This window comes from Poecilia mexicana, unplaced genomic scaffold (genome assembly GCF_051168715.1).
Source record: "Poecilia mexicana isolate PSO_F unplaced genomic scaffold, ASM5116871v1 scaffold_22, whole genome shotgun sequence".
Classification (NCBI taxonomy): Eukaryota; Metazoa; Chordata; class Actinopteri; order Cyprinodontiformes; family Poeciliidae; genus Poecilia; species Poecilia mexicana.
In genome coordinates this window covers 15,282,848-15,300,730 of record NW_028263391.1, presented here as the reverse complement: position 1 = coordinate 15,300,730, position 17,883 = coordinate 15,282,848, and the positions used below count along the sequence as shown (strand labels likewise).

The window sequence follows — 17,883 nt, the reverse complement described above, 5'->3', positions numbered from 1 at the left end:
ATATTATATTTCTGTGCCCCACTTCTGTCATAATTATGCATTCTATTGAGTATGTACCTTTTTCCATCTAAAGAAGGACGTGGAATCCTACATGACAGCCAATCAGGGACCACGCGTCAAATTGAGATGAGACACTTTGCGTCCCTGAACTGCTTCACCACGCAGCCAATAAGAAGAAAGTTAACGCAGAACTGAAGACACTAGTCTCTAGATGTCATTCACAAGATGAAGCTTTTTATTTTATAAAACATTTCCATAAGAATAGAGCATTCACATTCATTGGTATACTAGCATTAAAAGGCAAGGTAAAGTTGCACACAAGAGAAGTGGTTTGCCTTTTTTTGTTTTTTTTAATAGTACCTCAAAATGTAGATTTATTCTATGGCAAACTGGCTACAAAAATATCAACAAATTTATTGCAAATTCCTGCCATATTTCGTAACTGAACAGTGTCACAAATGCTGCATGCAGAAATGTTAGAGATTACAAATGTTGATAAACATAGGAATTAAAACAATCTTCAGTGACACAACCAAATCCAAAAGGCTGCTTTAAAAATGAAGCAAGGAAACGGGACTTTTTAGCATCTTTTTTTTTTTTTTAATTTAAGAGCCGATCAGATCTGTAGCCTAAAGTTCAAGCAGTCACCCAAAAAGCTTCTCAACCAAGAATAATCCAAGAAATAACTTAAAAAAACAGCAGTAATGATATCAGAACCTGTACAGGTAAAAAAATAATTCAAATATGTAGGCAAACAGTGTACTTTAGTGCACAAAATACAGCAAAAAAGGCTTAGTTTTGTCAATTTGCAGGTATTTTTAGATTTGGGCTAAAAAGTTTGGCCCGTGCAGCTGATAAGGTCTATGATCACCTAAATTAAATTTGCCCCCATGATCTACAGCGTTTGGTTACATTACAGTAAATGCATCAGGCAATACGAACTCATGTGGAAACCTCCTGTCTGAATAATTTCAGTCCCTGCATAGGAAACTTGATTCTTTCTCCATACCCTGTCACTATGTATACACTGTTGGTTCACCCTCTCTGTCAGCACTCCTCTGTAACTGACAGCCGAGGACATTCTCCCCATTTTTTTTTTTTTTTTCCCACAGAAAAGGTCAGAAATCAAATCAAACCTGCCAATCAGCCCAAGATGTGGAGAGGAGGGGAATGTAATATGTCTTTTAAATGGTTTTGGGGGGGGAGGGGGGGAGAGAGAGAATAAAAAGAGGCGAAGCTGAAAAAGTCAAAACGCTTGCACAATGACATCAGTGCTTGGAGGATTTGTTGGAGTCATCAATGGGGGAGAAATTGTCTCACCTCTCCACTTCAGGTGGAAAACCCAGGTCTGCCAGCTAAGAGATCATTTGCACCTCACCCTCTGTGGCAGGGTGTCAGACTTAGTGACTTCCGAGTTCAGGCACAGCTTCACACCCTGCCTGGCAGTGACTGCTGTACGCCACATGGGTTTCCCCACTTGTAATGCTGGGATTTTGACCAACCCCCTCACCTTTATGACCTACCTGTGGGTCAGATACAGTATTTTTTTCCATTCTGCCCATATTGGAGTCTAGGTAGACATGGTATTTCCAGAGTCTGTCGCACAGCTGTCAGCTCGGTCAAAGAAACAGTCTTCGTTCACTACGGATGTCAGGCTTTGGACGCTGAACTCTCTTTCCAGCAGAGTGTTGAGGTCCACAACACCACAGGGTGACACTGAACCAGTCTGACTACCCAATGACCTAGTCTGGTTCTTCATGTGCAACAGCGACTCCTGGTTTCTCTTCAGACTGTTGGTTTTTCTCTTAACTCCGTTGTAGTGTCTTTGCAATGGCTTGTGTTGGATCTCAGGAGTGTCCCCAATTCCCTCTGGTTGGACACAAGGTGCCAGAATGCATTTCGACACAGCTTCTTCCGACAGCTTGAGATGGAGGAACTGGGCTTCGATGGCACTTGCTGGGGAACTGCTGTCCCCACTGTCCCTTCTCGCGCCCCCCTCGCTGAAACCGTCGTCGTCCTCGTCGCTTAAAATGTCCGACTCCTTCACAGAGGTGGAGCGAGGTTGTGAGTCAGACTCTTGGGCCTGAGACCAGTTCTGGGGGGCGGTGGAGGCCTGAGAGTCAGAAGAGGCGCAAGCTGGAGGAGCGCTAGAAAAACTGTAGGTTCCACTACTCAGGCTGCCGTCGTCTGAGTCGGGTCCTAACTTAGGATTCCCGGCCTGGAAGGAGACTTCCTCAAGTGGCTGCTTACACAACCAGGAAGCTCTGGAGGATCCTGATAAAGAAATAAAAGGTAGTTAGAGGACATTAGTGGCAGTCTCTATCGGAACAAAAACATTTAATAAAATATACAATTTGACCTTAAAAGCAAGATAATATCTCTATTGAAGTTCATAATGTGAAACTAATGACTTTTAAATGAGCTTCCAGTTCTGGTCAGCCTTCATCGGATGTGAACTCTTGTCCAGACCTCTGTGAATGACCTCTAATGGCCGCCAGCCAAGTCGAACCATATTTCTAACCAGGTGGTGTACCAGGGTCTTACATTTCAGAAAAATTTTAAGTAACTTGTGATTGGTCACAATTTTGATTGTCAATTTGTTTGTGTTAACAATTGGTGTTAATTTATTGATGTGATTGTGTCTAAGATGAAACTCATACAAGAGCAAGACAGATTTCAGTTTCATGTCTGATGCTTTAAGAAAATACCTTTAAAATAAATAGATGCTGACTTGCACTTTCAGACCATCGTCCACATCTGATCATCAAATGACATTAAATTGTTTGTCCACTTGTAAAATTTCAGCAAGACTATTTTGTTTTTCCTCTTTAAATCTTTCTTTTTACCAGGACCTTGCAGTAAAAACCCTTTTCCTCCCCTCAGTGTCTGACATCTCTGCCCACTCAAATACATTGACCGTGTTCTCATTAAGTCACTGAAAATACAATGGTTGTACGCACACGGCCTGATTGCGGACCTAATAAGGTGTTCCACTTTTTGTGCTAAAGATGTAGTCTGACTACATCCAACATGTTTCTGAAGACTGATTAACAAAAAAAATCTTCCCCAAATTTCACCTTTTGGATAGAGATCAGAGTTAGGTCATAAGATATATTAGGCTTCATAGAATCCCTTAAGCTCCTGATAATTTTAATTGATGTAGTATTACTTTGCACATTCATTTCCTAGTCAAAAAAAGTTGCATGAATCTTTTGTTTTTGTGTTGAAATGTATTCAATCAACAGTAAATACATTTTAGTTGTTGGTACAACATGATTTTAGACGACGGCTCTCAACTTTGCAGTGTTTCTAAAAATTAGAATCTTAAGGAAACAATCAAAAAATAAAAGATACAGAGGGATTTTTAATAAAAAAAATAATAAATAAATAGTCTTCCCACTCACCTAGTTTGGCGGAGGTAGGCAACGTTTTGTGTAGAGGCACCAAGCGCTCCTTACAGCTCTTCTCCAGCGTTCCCTCGCTCCTCATGTTCCTCCTCACATTCTCCCTCAGGATGGAGCGGATGACCTTGATGACGTTGACCTTGTTCTCGGGCACACTAAGTAGAGGAGAGAAGAAAGTGGCCAAGTAGGCACAACGAGACTTGATTTCAGGAACCGGATATAGAAGACGAGGATATGTGAGGCTTCTCTTTGTGTGTGAAACCATTGATTTGATTCATTAGAAGTGATTTCAATTTCACACTATGTAATATGAATTACCAGTTTGGTCACAGCCCTCAGTCACCAGTGTGCTTGTGAAAATAATTTAATAAATGCTGACACTGCAGCAGGGCATGGCAGTCTTCTGTAAAGCCTCTGAAGGAAAAACAAGGAGCTTTTGAATGATGGGCTCCTAACTGTTGCTGGGAGAGGCAGGTGGAAAATTATTAACCAGGTTACAGACTTCCACATTTTTTCTATATTACTGAGCAAATTTCTATTTATTAGAAGCTGTATCCTAATCTGTCCAGCTGCCACTATTTTCTAGTAGATTGACTTTAAAACTGTTTTTGTTTTTTTCTAAAACATGACCAGTAATAGGTCAGCTTGTCTATTATTTTCAGGGATCTACTAGATTTAATTAAAATGTATTTTCACATCTTTAAATTTTACCTGATGAATATATTCGACCTCAGACATTTTATGGAAACACGTTTCAATCCATTCCCGAAGTCTAATGACAGAGTTGACAAATTCTAATTGGATTATTTTTGATTGTGTAAATATCAGCCATTTTGACACGTTTACAGCTAGATATGTTATTTTTTTGTTACTGTTTTTAAGTTTCTATACAGTTTTTATATCAAATACTATGTCAGATATACTGCTACAGGTTAACTTTTTGGATTAAGATTTATGTTTGGAGGAAACGGGTAATTTCTTTACCCAGGTCATAGGTTAATTAGCAAAACCTGTCTGGCTGGAAGAGAGATTTGTTCCCTCTATCAAGTTCTGGGCCTGTTCCATTAAAAGGAGGAGCCCAGGAGAAATCCTGTTTCTCCAGTCACCTCAGCTCTTATTTGGACGTAAAGCAGCAGCTCTACTCTTAAGGCTGAGTCTCAATTTCCAACTGAAGATGCGCAAAGTTTGACCTTTCCAATCAGGAATGACATTTACAAGCTTGCTAACATATCAAAGCACCTGTAGCTGTGAGGGGGCAGGGAGGCCCTGTACATTTTAGACTACAAGAAAATTCACTTCTGCTTGGCGATTTTTAAATAAGCCTGCTACCTCCATATGAAAGTCTTTATTTTTTGTTATTATTGAATAAAACACATTGCAAATAAAAATGTTGGTTTTTGAATGGAATTTTCTTTGTTAGACCATTTTGCTTCACCAAAGAAAAATAAACAATTTTCTATTTTATAGGGATTTTAACTGATCAACTCCATTCAGCAGAAAAAAAAAAATACACTATTTTTAAGTGTGGCATGCATTAATCTACTTTACATGCACAGACTTTTTTTTTTTTCTATCAAAAAAAATCCCCAGTAAAATATGTAGCTTGAGGTTGTAATGTTAGGAAATTGGGGGGAAAAAATTAAGAGAGAAGAGCCCTTCAGTAGAGCATCCTTCAGTGGATAAACCAAACTATAAATTCATAAAAGCATTAACATCAACTACCTAGATGGTAACTCTCTGACCTGCTACACAGTTGGAAGACCGTCTCCGGTCTGCCTTCCACTTCAGACCGGGAGTGAATCAGCTCCCAAATGCAGCTGCTTTCCGTGCCCGTTCCTGGAAAAAGAGATGGACAGAGATGGGGGGGGGGGGGGAAGAAATGAAGCCAGAGCTTCTAATCAAACAGTTCAAATATGTTTTATGCTTTCAGAAGGAGATAAGAAGAGGGAGGGGCATTGAGGCTGGAATGTGAAAAACGGGGCAGTGTGAGGAGGGGGGGTAATGTGGCGATGTGCCAGCTTCTTACCTGCAGCGTTGCCCAGCCTGACCTGCAGTGCAGACAGAGGAATGAGCCGCCGGAACTTAAACGGGTCTGAGTCGCCGTGACAAAGAGCCGAACGAGGATTCGTCTGGTCACGGAGCAGAGAGAAACAAAGCCATGTTGGAATAAAAGGAGAAAATGCAACTTTTCAAACTAAACACACTATTTGTGTCGTGGGAAAGTATAACAGATGCTATTCTTACCATTTTCTTCTTCAGCTTGCAGTTTTCCCTGTAGACCAATATCACCGCTTTCTTGAAGACTGGTGGGGGAGAAGGGGAAGAAAAAAAAAAAAGCACATCAGCATCTTAGGTTTTGACTGCAAATACCTCCTGGGATCCCACAGAAGCATTTCAACTGCCAGTTTGAAGCCTTAAGGCATACATCAGCATTACAGCTATGGATATTTAAATTCAAAGAGAGTCTCAGTCAGAGCGCTGCTCACATGCGCCTCTGCGCACTTCTCCGACAAACCAAATTCACTTGTTCTACACGGACTTTAATTGTGCAAACATCCAAGGATGACACGCTGCGAGACTCACCAAATACAGTAATTTCGGGATCTTTTCTCATGCGGCCCAGCGATGGATGAGGGTTGAGCCAGACCACTGAGGAATGCATGAGAAACTCACCCATGGAAATCTCTGTGACCTGACGGGGACCAGAAAAGGAAAGTTCAAAAGTGAGCCGAGGATGGAGAAGGAGAACAAGCTGCACGTTCATATTTTTTTGCAGCATGTAAATAAAACAGCTCTCATGCATTTGTAATCGGCCAAGCTCATAAATTCGGTTGAGACCACGTGCATCTCCACTATTCTGACATTACGATTACAGATCTTATGTGGAAACGCGGATTCACCTCCTTGTCGAGGCCCGTCTGCTCCGCAACCAACTGGTCAAACACGGAGCCGAAATCCTCGTAGATCTTCTGCATCTCGTTGATGTGGCTCGCCACCTTCTCCATGGCCTTCAGAGCCTCTGCAAGGGCACGCAACACATCAGGGTTTTACATGCTGTATTTGGTGTAAGATTTGATACTTGATCATTGCGTGCATTAAATCAAATCATCGAGAAACAAGTGTGAACGAGTGCAGATTCTCAACCGTGCATGTGTTTTCCTACCGGTGAGGTGGTAGTGCTCCTCGCTGTCCGCATCGGTAAGGGAGACCAGCTCTCGGAGCAGCAGGGGGTACTTAAGGACCCTCTGCACCGGTTTAATCAAGTACGACTCCAGGGTGGACGAGTGCTGCTTAGTAGGGTTCCTTGCATCCAGGAATTGTTTAAAGGCCTGATCCGTCTTTGCTGTAATTTAAAAGAAAAAAGAGAAATTCACATGAGTTATTTCACCACTTCATTATCATCCTTTGAGTTTCCTGATAAACCTCCAATGGACCAAAGTTGTATCTACATGTGTGCCTCAATAAACATGAATAGTTGATTTATTTTGGTCATTAAGTTCATTAAATCTAAGTGCAACTCATAAAAAAAATATTTAGATCTTTAAACATTTATTATTTTGAATTTTCAGACTTTCATAAATATATATGTATGTATAACATAAATAAAACCATGAAAAACAAAAAGATTTTAATTTAGAAATGTCCACCAGTAGGTGGACATTTATGAGTATCTGCACTCAAATCTTTGTTGGGGTCCCCTCCAATATAATATGACAGCCTGTGGCTATGCGGTGTTGCTCATGACCTTTGACCACTGAGCTACAGTCTTATCCTCTTTCCCTTTAATACGGTTCGATGCTTCTGACGTGGTTTCTGGCTCCGGATTGTCACACCTGGAGCCCATTTTCCAGAAAACTCCTGAATCACAAACTCCAGCCACTGTCTGCATTTTGTGAATCTCACAGAAACTCTTGAACAAACTTTAATTCACAATCCCCTTAAAGCTGGATGTTGTTCTTCTTGCTTGTGCATCTTTTATAATTGCACTTTTTTCTTCCACTTAACTTTCCTTTAACATGCACCTTTTTTCTCCAAATGACCTTGAGTTGTGTCATCGACAGCCTGCCCCCATGATTATATATAATCTAAGACTACATTTTTATTGATTTAAGAAACCAGACTTTAGATTTGCATTTGCTGTAAAGCACAGTCATCTAAAATAATAATAACAAAAATGCTGCATTGAAATATGTTGCCATTTGTAGCAAATTGTTTTACTATGATGTCTAAATCGTTGAATGGGATTGGCCTTATCTTTTTGATAAAATCCTATTTGCAGTTGCACATCAGTGTTGTCAAATATTAATGAGAGGAAATTTAAAACTGAGTAGAAAAACCTACATTAAAAATAGTCATAATAAAGGTTTTACTTTTTCGAACTGAACTACTGAACTAGATTGTTTTTCTTCTTAAATGAATGGTACTTGGATTTCCTGAAATGCTGCTATAAATGTCAGTCTTGGAAGGGCAGAATCGTGGTGCAATAACTTGTCTCCAGCAGGTGGTAGTGTAGCTTTCTTCTGCATCTACTCCACCGATACTGCGTCAGTAAATTGCCTCTATGATATAACAAATGGCAAACTTTTTTTAATTTTTTTTATTAACTCACTAAGTAGAGGCAACTCAACCTCTCAGATCTGACCTGCATAGCTCTTGCTGAAGCCAACAGCGTGAACGAGAGTAAAGTTCGATGCATGCAGCAGAATGAGTTGTCTGTACAGGCGGTGACATTTTCCCACTGCGGTATGCTTCCACAGAGAGGAGGGAGGGGGGCCATTACAGCAGTAATTATAACACTTTCAGCAACAGACAGCCGGCTGCATCGGAACCTCCTGCGGTAATTGGCAGGCGATTAACAAGTCGAACGAATAAACAGAAGCGGAGGTAACTCGCGGTCTGCGGGGGAGAGGAGGGCGATGAAGACTGCACCTGTTTATGACCGGGCTGTGCAGGGAGTTCTCCGTGATTCAGAGCAAACTGGCCATCAGTGATTACACAAAGCAGCTTTTAGCTGCACTGTGCAAAATTTTGTGCTACCCGCCATTGTATTAGCTCGTGAGCGCCAGCTATAATAAAGGTGCACCTCGTCATTTTAAGCTTTAGATGACTGCTGGTTACTCTCCTGCTGCCAACAATTTATAACCCTGTTATATTAAAAACCGAATGGTCTACCCTCAAAATTGTATTGACACTTGTTGGAACAAAACACTGTTTGCAGGATCAAAATATCCAAGAAAATGCTCAGGGTGTTTATTTTTGCTCCAGGTAACTCTGACCCATCATCGACTTTGGAAAGTTAATCCGATTAAATATCCCTCCTGCTGCTTACTTCAAGGAATACCCCAAACCGTTATGTTAATATGGCAGGTTTAAGCCCTCGCCACCCTCCCATGTTGGCAAAGCCACCACTCTTCTTACATCGTCTTGTTTTGCTGGGCAGCATTCCCTAGTGATGCCAGACGTCTTGGCATGCACAAATTAACTTTTCATTTTTCTACACGGACCTGTGTGCTGTGGAAAGCAAGCCGTCGAGTGAGCAGGATCATTTGAAAGCCTGACTTTGGGCGGACAGGTCTTCGTTTTGAAATCGCAAATGACAGGATTTCTGCGCGGGACGTAAGAGATGGAAAACTGGAAAGGCATCAGTCAGCTCACTTTCATCCACACGCCTCACTCTGGGATATTTGCTTTCATACATAATTGACTTGCTTCCTAACAGTTGATGGCCAGAAATAGAGAAGCGAGTGCCATGGGACATCACTGATGCAACTCAGGTGTAAGGAAGCTGACGAGAAGAAAGTTTGGAAGCAGGTAGTTAACATGCACTGATCCTCTGCTTCATGGGATGTCATGTTGTGCTTATTGCAGGGTTCCTACAAAGTCATGGAAAGTCATGGAATTTAAGGATTATCCAGGTGTGGACTGGAAAACGTAGAGAAGATGGAATTTTCCTTGCTTTATTTTTCATTTGCCATAATATTCCACGACATCCTCGATCCATCCATTTGTCCACTCTCATCCTTCACCCGGTCATCTACCCATCGGCCATCTATTCATTTACCTGCCATCTATCCATCCATCTATCTCTTTGGCCATCTATCCAGCCATTAACCATCAATCCACCCATCTATCCGTTTGCCCATCCATCCAGTCTGTGGGGTTTTTCATCCTCTGTATATGAAGCCTACCCACAACATATCGGTCATAATTCTCACTTTTTGGAAAGGACAGAACTGTGGGGATCTGAATCTGGAAAAGTAATGGTGAGAACCCCGTGATCAGGATTCCTTACCTCTCTTTAGGACCTGCTGGACTTTGATGTGGTTTGCACAGAACCCGCTGTAGAGCTTGAAGTGGTCCGCATAATAGAGGAACGAACCCCCCAGAGAAAACAGCAGCTTCTGCCAGGAAATAGAAAAAAAATAAATAAATAAAATGGAGTGAGGTTTGCACACAGACAGAAAGTGGCTTTATACAAGATGAAAGAGCATGAACACGTGAAGTCATGACCGTCCTCCATCTCTCCTGGGAGACCATCCAGAAGCCCCCTTCGTCTCGACTAACCTTTCTGGGTTCAGCCACTGAACCGCAGATTTAATCAACAGACTCCACAACTTGTCAGGCTAAGCCTATAAATCAGGACATTGTACTGCTGTCACAACTCTTCATTTGTCTAATAAATCCGCAAAACTCAAAGGTCACATCTTTTTATGGGAAAAGTAACTCAGATTACCTGTTTGGTGTGCTTTAAAGATGTTAAGCTTTAATCGATAAGGGTGTAAACATCGCTGCGTCTGTGTACCTTAAACTGTGAGGGCGTCTCCAGGGTGCTGAAGTCAGGCTTGGAGGCAATCCTCTCCTCCAGGGTCTGCAGGAAGACCCTCTGGAAGTCCAGCATCTCAGGAAGGCTGCCAAACAAACTCTCCATCTGACAAGGAGAGCAGGGTGGCAGGGATGAAGAGCAACGGGTGGATAAGAAAGGAAAGGGAAAGGAGAGAGAAATGGTGGAACAGTGGGAAGTTGATTGATGGGGATGTATGAAAGGCGAACAGCACAGACAGAGCAGTGGGAGGAGAGAGAGAGAGAGAGAATGTGAGGTTACATGGAAAGAAAATAAAGCTGGGATGACTTGTAATTCATAACAGTCAGTCACACATTCCCTCTGGAGGGCTAGATCTCCTCTGTGATGGCTCCATCTCTGACAAAGCCCCTTAGTGACGAGCCACATAAATGTGCCGTCTACTGTACAGCCGGGGTCGACGGTACCGTTCATTAAAATCCATCGAGGGGCCAACACTGCCCTGTCCAGTCTGTGTCTGGACACGTCCCTGTCTCTCATAATGGGTATTTTATTTGCCCTCGGTCTCAGCAGGACTATCGACTGCTGTATCTCAGGAGGAGTGTCCCATGTCTGAGGTCATGCCCGGCAAGTGTGATTTCATTAGCATACTGCAGAAACACTATGCATTTGCATCTCAGCAAATTCACAATAAGTGATTTTACGTAAGACTAATAAAGAAAAAGTTTATCAAAACAGAATTGTGACATTACAGCCTCGTCAGTCAGACCGTTATTGACAAGAAGTTCAGAGAAAAGTTAAGCTCAAGCTTTGCTTCCAAATCTTCTCAAGCCTGCAGTTTTTGCACCTTTTTCTACCTCACCTATTCTTTCCACTCAACTTTTCAGAAAGATGATTGGATACAACACTCCACTGTGAAAAGCCAATTTCTTTAAAAATGAATTGTGGTGGCTTTTTCTTATATTTGTTTGTATTTATTTGATGTGGGGTTTTTTTGATCAGATGACATTTCTTTAAAAAATAAAAAAATCCGGTGGCTCCAAGTCACGGTCATAAAAACGCTGACATAAATCACCTTGTGTTTAATAAGCTTCAGTAACATTTTAGTAATATATTAAGATTAGCTATTATGCTGTCATAGATAAATCAAGGTTTTTGTTTTAACTGAAGAAAAATTACACATGTAATAAGGAGCATGAACAGCAATCAGTGGATTAAGGTGAGTGTCTTTACACCTAAGCTGGCCTTTATTGCTGCGCGCCTTTGTGGCGTTCGACGGTCGGGGTCGGGGAATGCTAATTTCTCCTGCCTGCAACCAGTTAAACTGGCAATGAGGGAGATGATCCGGTTGAGCTCATCGATGGGTAATAAACACTCAATGATTTCGACCTTTTCTGCAGCAGGACAAAGATCCGCAGCCTACCTCGTCCTGTGTGAGGAAGGTTTCACTCTGCAGCGGTTTCAGGTAGATCTCAAACAAGCAGTCCAGGTCCTATAAGTGGGGAAGGAAGCAGAAGGTGGTCAGTCATCTGTGCTTTATTCCTGAACATGCTCATCCTTTAAAATCCCCTCCATCATCAGAGTTCTGCCTTTATAACCTCCGCAATCACCTCATTTCCCTCCCGTTCCCCTCTCTATCCCTCCAGCCCGCTCCTTTAATATGGCTGTAGCTTGTCTTAGAATCAGCGAGAATATTCTCATTAGGCTGATTTATGAGCATCCTCCTCTCCCCTCCTTCCCTTCAGCACCCCAGCCAGCGGTGCATGGATTCAGACGAAACGACCTGAATCAAGCTGCTCTGGGAAGGCAATCTCCTCCCTCAATTACGACTCAATGGTAGGCTGAAGAGGGAGGGGGAACGGATGAAGACAACAAGGAAATTTGGAAGAAGGGGAAGAAACGCTACAAGGGCTGCAGAGTGCAGAAGTTTGAAGGGTTCCGGCACATTTTTTTAATTTCATAGTTTCGAGACGGAAAAAAAAAAAAAGGTACAAAGGCAGAGAGAAAGCAGGGAACAAAGAGAGCAATGAAGGAAAGACTTGAGGTGGAGGAAAAGAAAGAAGAACACGAAGTAAGCATACAGGAAACGACAACCAACGACAGAAAGAAGGACAGAAGACAGTGAGATATGGCGAAAGAAATGATGGATTAAAAGAGGACAACTTTTGGACAAAGAAATCAGGAAGTCTCAAAATGCAACTGATTTCTTTTTTTGTTTTTTTCCCCCCTCATACTCGTCAAGCCCTGAAAACTCATGAAAGACTATAGGGACCCTGAGTTTATGATTGTAGCTTTTATATTGTGCAGCAGAAAAAAATAGTCACTATAATCAAAAACACCAAATCAGGATATAATGAAATAATGCCAAACAGGTGTAAGAGGAAACTGAATCATTTTTAATGCTCAGACTTTTTTTATCACACACCCTACGGTGGCTTCAATCAAGGCAAATGTCTTAAAAAAAAAGAAGAAAAAAAAAAAGTGACAGCGGATCACGTTACTAAATCTTTAGAAAGTGTGAAGCAGAGTTTGATGAAATATTAATCCACTTCTCTTAAGTCTAGCATTACAGCTGTCCAGTCTTTGTAGACTCACCTTCACGTAGGACTTCTCCGTGTCCACCAGCTCCTGGATGACCTTGCGCAGCCTCTCCGTGACGCTCATGTGCTTCGGGCAAGGTCTGAGCAGCGCGCCCTCTCTGGCGGGACTTGAGCCTGACTCGCCTCCCTGAGTTTCCTTCACATCATCCATCACACCCCCGGCTGCTGAGCCTTCCTGGAAGGAATTGTAGATGGTGCACACTGTCTCCACGCTCTATAGGGGGCGACAGAGAGGACGGAGTATTTAGGTTAGACGGCTTGGGGATTAGAACAGCCGGAAGATTAAAATGGTGGATCACACTGAGTCTGCATGCCTCCACACACACACACACACGCTTCAATAAAAAACTATTTCTTCAAATCTTCATCTCTACTGACTGACATTTCAAAACTTCATATTATAATTATGTAAGTAAATCCATGGGAAATTTTGGGTTTTCTGAAAACATTGGAGATTTACTCATGCACTCAATAATTGGCTTTGTAGACTTCACAATGCATCTAAGATACTACCTTAAATCTCAGCAGATCGCCTTGCTGCACATTTGATTGTTCCTCTGACGCTATAACAAACGTCAGAAGTTTGTCAGGAAATCCCACGTTGCCATGTAATACTTGGTTACAGTGTTTAATGTGTGCAAATTTACAGCTAAATAAACGGAAGCTCAAGCATACTTTTCTGACAGGTGGAGCCCCGTGGATTACTCAGCGTCATATCATTTACAGAGATGTTCTCTACAGGCAGATGATCTGCTTTACTTTGTATTTATTCCACCTGTACAGCCTCAGGAAAATGAACATATGCTTTAGGCAACATATTGCAAAGTTCCGCCTGTGGCTGGTTGAGACGTTACAGTCTGTTAGCGGTTGCGGCAGAAAATGAGCAATTAAAAAGTTGTCACTTATATTACATGGAAAGCAACGACGGGAGGGAAAAAATCCAATTTCTACATCGTTTAGCAACTATGAATTCACATTCATTTCACTTTGGTTCGGTTTAATTTAGTTGATGCAATGAGAGATCGGCATAACTGGACAATTTTAGCTTAATCGGCGCTGAGCTGTGACTGGCTGGTCAGAAGTAAACAGCTATTTAAAAGAGTGCATTATCTACAACATGCCCATATATGTCTGTGGGTCATTCAGGCGGTGGCGAGCAAGAGAGAATGAGATTTTTCTGTTTAGGATAGTTGAACAAAGTACCATGATGTTGCTAGCTGTGCAAATTGCTAAAATAACAATTGCAAAGTTTTGCAAAACTCAAAGATGATAAATCGGCCACAAAATTCTGATTGGTGCATCTCAAGATCTAAGTGCTCTGGCTCCATAATGGCTATTCCTCCTTGCTGCAGGTGAGTGACATGATGTTGCATTATAATCTATGGCCAGCTCCTGACATCAGCTGAGGCTGATAGGTGCCAGCAAAGGCAGTTTTGTTTTTTTTCAATCTGCTGCTCAGCAACACACAGCAGAGGGACACAGTCCAAGTGCCAAGAAAAACAGCTGCTCAGCAATCTCCGACTTCCCCTTGTGTGTGTGTGTCTGTGTGTGTGTGCAGGTATTCTAAAATGTCGCTTCAGGAAGCAGTCGAATGCAGCTCACCCCACTAAAGCATGTACAGCAACAGACAAGGATCGATAGGCCCTCCTTTCTGACACCGGGGCCGCCGAAGCGCATGCCTGCACACAACGCGAGCAGCGAGTAAAAAGCCTGTCTGAGTCATTTAGCTCGGGCACTGGTGTGAGCTGCCACCCCTCTACAATCTCCCAGGGAGTCCACAGACAATCAGGACGTCCGTTAATAAGCCGGCGGCTCATCAGCTGGCTCATTATAACACGGTCACTCCAGAGATGTACCTCCCTGAATGTAAGCGCAGACTCCATGTCTCTGGGAAACAACTAAGACAAAAAAAAGGAGGCAGTTCTTGGGAGTATTAGCTGATAATTGCGAGGGGACCGAATGTCTCCCTGCTTGCTGAGAACGTCTCCAATTTGACTTGACAGGCAACCTTATGTTCTCGTAAACATGAACCCACAGCTACGCGAGCATCCAGGCAGAAGCTGATCGTTTGCTGAGCCGATCGGCAGCATTTTCTTAAATGCGACTGAGCGCGTGTCAGCTTTCTCTTAGCTTGTAAACACTGCTGCTGACACACTTTCCCTTTGAAGATCAGAAAGCCTGCCGGTGACGACGCAGTGGCAGTCAGCCCTCATTTAGTGATATACGCCTTGGGAAAACTCCCACCAGGCAAACGGACAGGGGGGAGAGGGGAGAGAGAGAGACGGCCTGAAGGAAGCACGGAGGTTAAAGGATATCAGAGCAACAAATTCATCAAACAGCCCACTCATGCGTCCAGACAGGGAAGGGAGCAGGCTTCGGGAGAGTGATAACACTCACATGTGACGCTTATTTCTGCTCCAGACACCCACAGGGAGGGGTTGTCGGGTTCTCTTCAAACAAGTATGTGCCTGGTAGCATAAATCTCCACTCAAATGCTCAGTTAATTCTCATCACATTCTAGTACTGGCCCACTACGTGCAGCTGAAGCTCACATACGACTGTGAGAGCGTGGAGGAGTCAAAGCTCGAGAACAAAGACTGAATTTTGCTCAGAGAAACCCAATTTCGTTCACTTCAATCCACAAAAAAAAAAAAATAAATAAATAAATAAATGTATTCGCCGGAGCCCGACTAGATAAGGCGGGCAGAGAGAAACAGACGGCGAGAGAGGACGGGTGGGGGGCTCCGCACTCATGACTCAGGAACTGCAACTGCCTCACAACAATCCAACCAACACAGCCCGACAGCCAGCCCAAATAACCAATTAAAAGCTAAGGACGTGAGCCAGAGGAGACGGGAGGAGAAGCCGGGGAGAGCTGTGAAGAACAAGTGGATCTGACAGCGCTGCTGTGAATTCCTATTCAGGGGCTTTCTGGCTGACAGGTGTCTGCTCCGCGTTACGTTTGTACCTTAGCTCATGCCCTGAAGTCGATTCAGAACATACGGCTCTGCAGATCTTTACAGATTAGAAAACAAGGCGTGATCAGAGAAGGGCTTGATTTAGTTTCCTGATGGCAACAGCTAGCTGGATTTTTTTTTTTTTTTTTTTTTTTTAAATTCTGAATTCATTGCATGCAAACATGTAGAGATTGGGGAAAAAATTGCCACCACACAGAGCAAAAGTCTGTAAGCAGCCTTGAAAGAAACTCATGTTTTATTGCAGCAGAATAATCTCAAAATGTAAAAATCACCTTAATCAACACAGCAGCCCTAAAAATCATTTAAATATATAGAAATCTAAAAAAATTGATACAACTTGTTTACTTTTTTGAGTTAATCAGTGTTTTTAAGAACATCTAGTTAGTAATTAATAATTATCTGCTTCATTGGGTTATAAATACTGCATGACACAGTATTTACATTCAGATTTATCTTCCTAACTGAGTATGTAGAATGTAAAAAGAAAAAGAAAAAAAATGCAGCAACTAGAACAACTTTTAGACACTATCAACATGCCAATCTATAATTTCAAGGTGTTCTACCATCCCAAACATAAACCTGTGTTTTTAGTTTCTACTTTGACTATAAACTGGAGCTCTAAATTTGAGCTTTTCAGCAACAAACACTCAACACAAAGGATGAATAAGTGGTAAAGCACCTCATGCCCCCCTGTAAGACACGGTGGAGAGTCTGTAGTGATGTGGGAGTGTTTCCTGTCCCACGATTAGGGGTACTTTGTTACAGTCATGCTGTCTTTGAAATGCCAGGAAATAATCCAGAAAACTAAAAATGCGTTGCTAACGGGTCTTTCAGCAGAAAATCATCCAAAATATCAACAAAGAAGTGGTTCACCGCATACAAAAATCAATGTTTTCTCCATTCACATCTTAGCCTTCAGTCCCAAACCTTATAGCCTTGAAGGTTATATGGGGGTAAAGAGGAGCGGTGAAAGATTTCTCTGTGTGCTCTAGCCTTGAGAAATGTTATGGAGAAAAAGTCAGACCTGTCCTGTTTAATAATGGTTCTAAGAACAATTGGGCCACCAATAAGTTTGTAAACAATTACATCTTCAAAAAGGATTTCTCTATCTAGACCTAACAGATGAGTACAAATGTTAAGGTTAAAATTTTCTTTCAAGCTATGTAAAATCTACCTGCAATCAAAACAGATAAAAAAAAAAAAAAGAGAGCTGAACTTAAAGAGTGATTTTGCCTTCACGCTGTGAACTATTCCAGTACCAATCAAGAAGCTCCTTTTAAATTTGAGCAGCGACACAAAAACAGCAAAGCGAAGCATCAAACACGAGAGCGTAAAGTGCCACTACCTCCCCCAGCCTTCTGGTCACCAGGAAGAGCAGTCTGTAGAGCAGCCTCCATGCCGCTGTGGCGTGCCGCCGGGTCCTGCGAGCCAGCGAACAGCCTTTCCTGTGCAGCTTGCCTCCCCTGAACGTCGGCATGACCGATCGGCTCTATGACGCCTGCCGTATATCAGATGTACGGCTTCACCACCTGGAAATTCTTAAAATCCACTAAGCTTCTTGGATTTTCTTTGCCTTCTTTATGTTTTTTTTTTTTCTCCTCATTCGCAGCCCGTCTGCCAGTTAGGCCTGGATCACACGCCTCGGTTCTGAGCCCACCTCTGCCTCCCGGATCGAGCCGGGCCCAATAGGGACGGACTGATTGATTTGCCGTTCTGGGAGCCTGGGCAGAGTGAAAGCGCCTGCTGCCGGCTTGATTTGCATGTCAATCAGAAGAGGAAAGTCTGACCACTTCTTTGGGGACTTGTTCCACTCGCAGCCTTCACAGTCCATCTTCGGCATCATCACTGCAGTCTGGGTCCCCGCACCTCGCCTCCATCTCTCACCTTCCTCCTCGGCTACAGAGGAACTCTCTGGTGTGGCTCCCAGAGAGCTTAACAGAGAGGCCAGGGGCTGGGACTGGTGTCCTGCCTCTCAATAGCAGCAACACAATGTAGAGTGTTCTGGCTTGTTACCTCCACACACAGAGGAATGGCTGACTCAAAAATGGGAAGCTCTGAGCCAGCGGGGGTAACAGGGCAGGAATGTCAACTATGGCCTCGCA

At 42.8% G+C, this 17,883-nt stretch overlaps 1 protein-coding gene across 1 annotated transcript in view; it reads right to left on the bottom strand.

The window, feature by feature from the left end:
* Positions 1–212: 212 nt before the first annotated feature.
* tiam2a (TIAM Rac1 associated GEF 2a) overlaps positions 213–17,883 on the bottom strand; it is a 49,172-nt gene continuing 31,501 nt past the window's right edge. Inside the window, exons 14-25 of the mRNA XM_088002760.1 lie at positions 12,799–13,017; positions 11,627–11,695; positions 10,207–10,332; positions 9,697–9,805; positions 6,568–6,747; positions 6,305–6,423; positions 5,988–6,096; positions 5,649–5,707; positions 5,431–5,533; positions 5,147–5,240; positions 3,405–3,559; positions 213–2,274 (exon numbers count right to left, since the gene is read on the bottom strand). Coding sequence (XP_087858886.1) covers positions 1,571–2,274; positions 3,405–3,559; positions 5,147–5,240; positions 5,431–5,533; positions 5,649–5,707; positions 5,988–6,096; positions 6,305–6,423; positions 6,568–6,747; positions 9,697–9,805; positions 10,207–10,332; positions 11,627–11,695; positions 12,799–13,017 — 2,046 coding nt within the window. The 3' untranslated portion in view covers positions 213–1,570. The remainder of the gene's footprint in view (positions 2,275–3,404; positions 3,560–5,146; positions 5,241–5,430; positions 5,534–5,648; positions 5,708–5,987; positions 6,097–6,304; positions 6,424–6,567; positions 6,748–9,696; positions 9,806–10,206; positions 10,333–11,626; positions 11,696–12,798; positions 13,018–17,883) is intronic.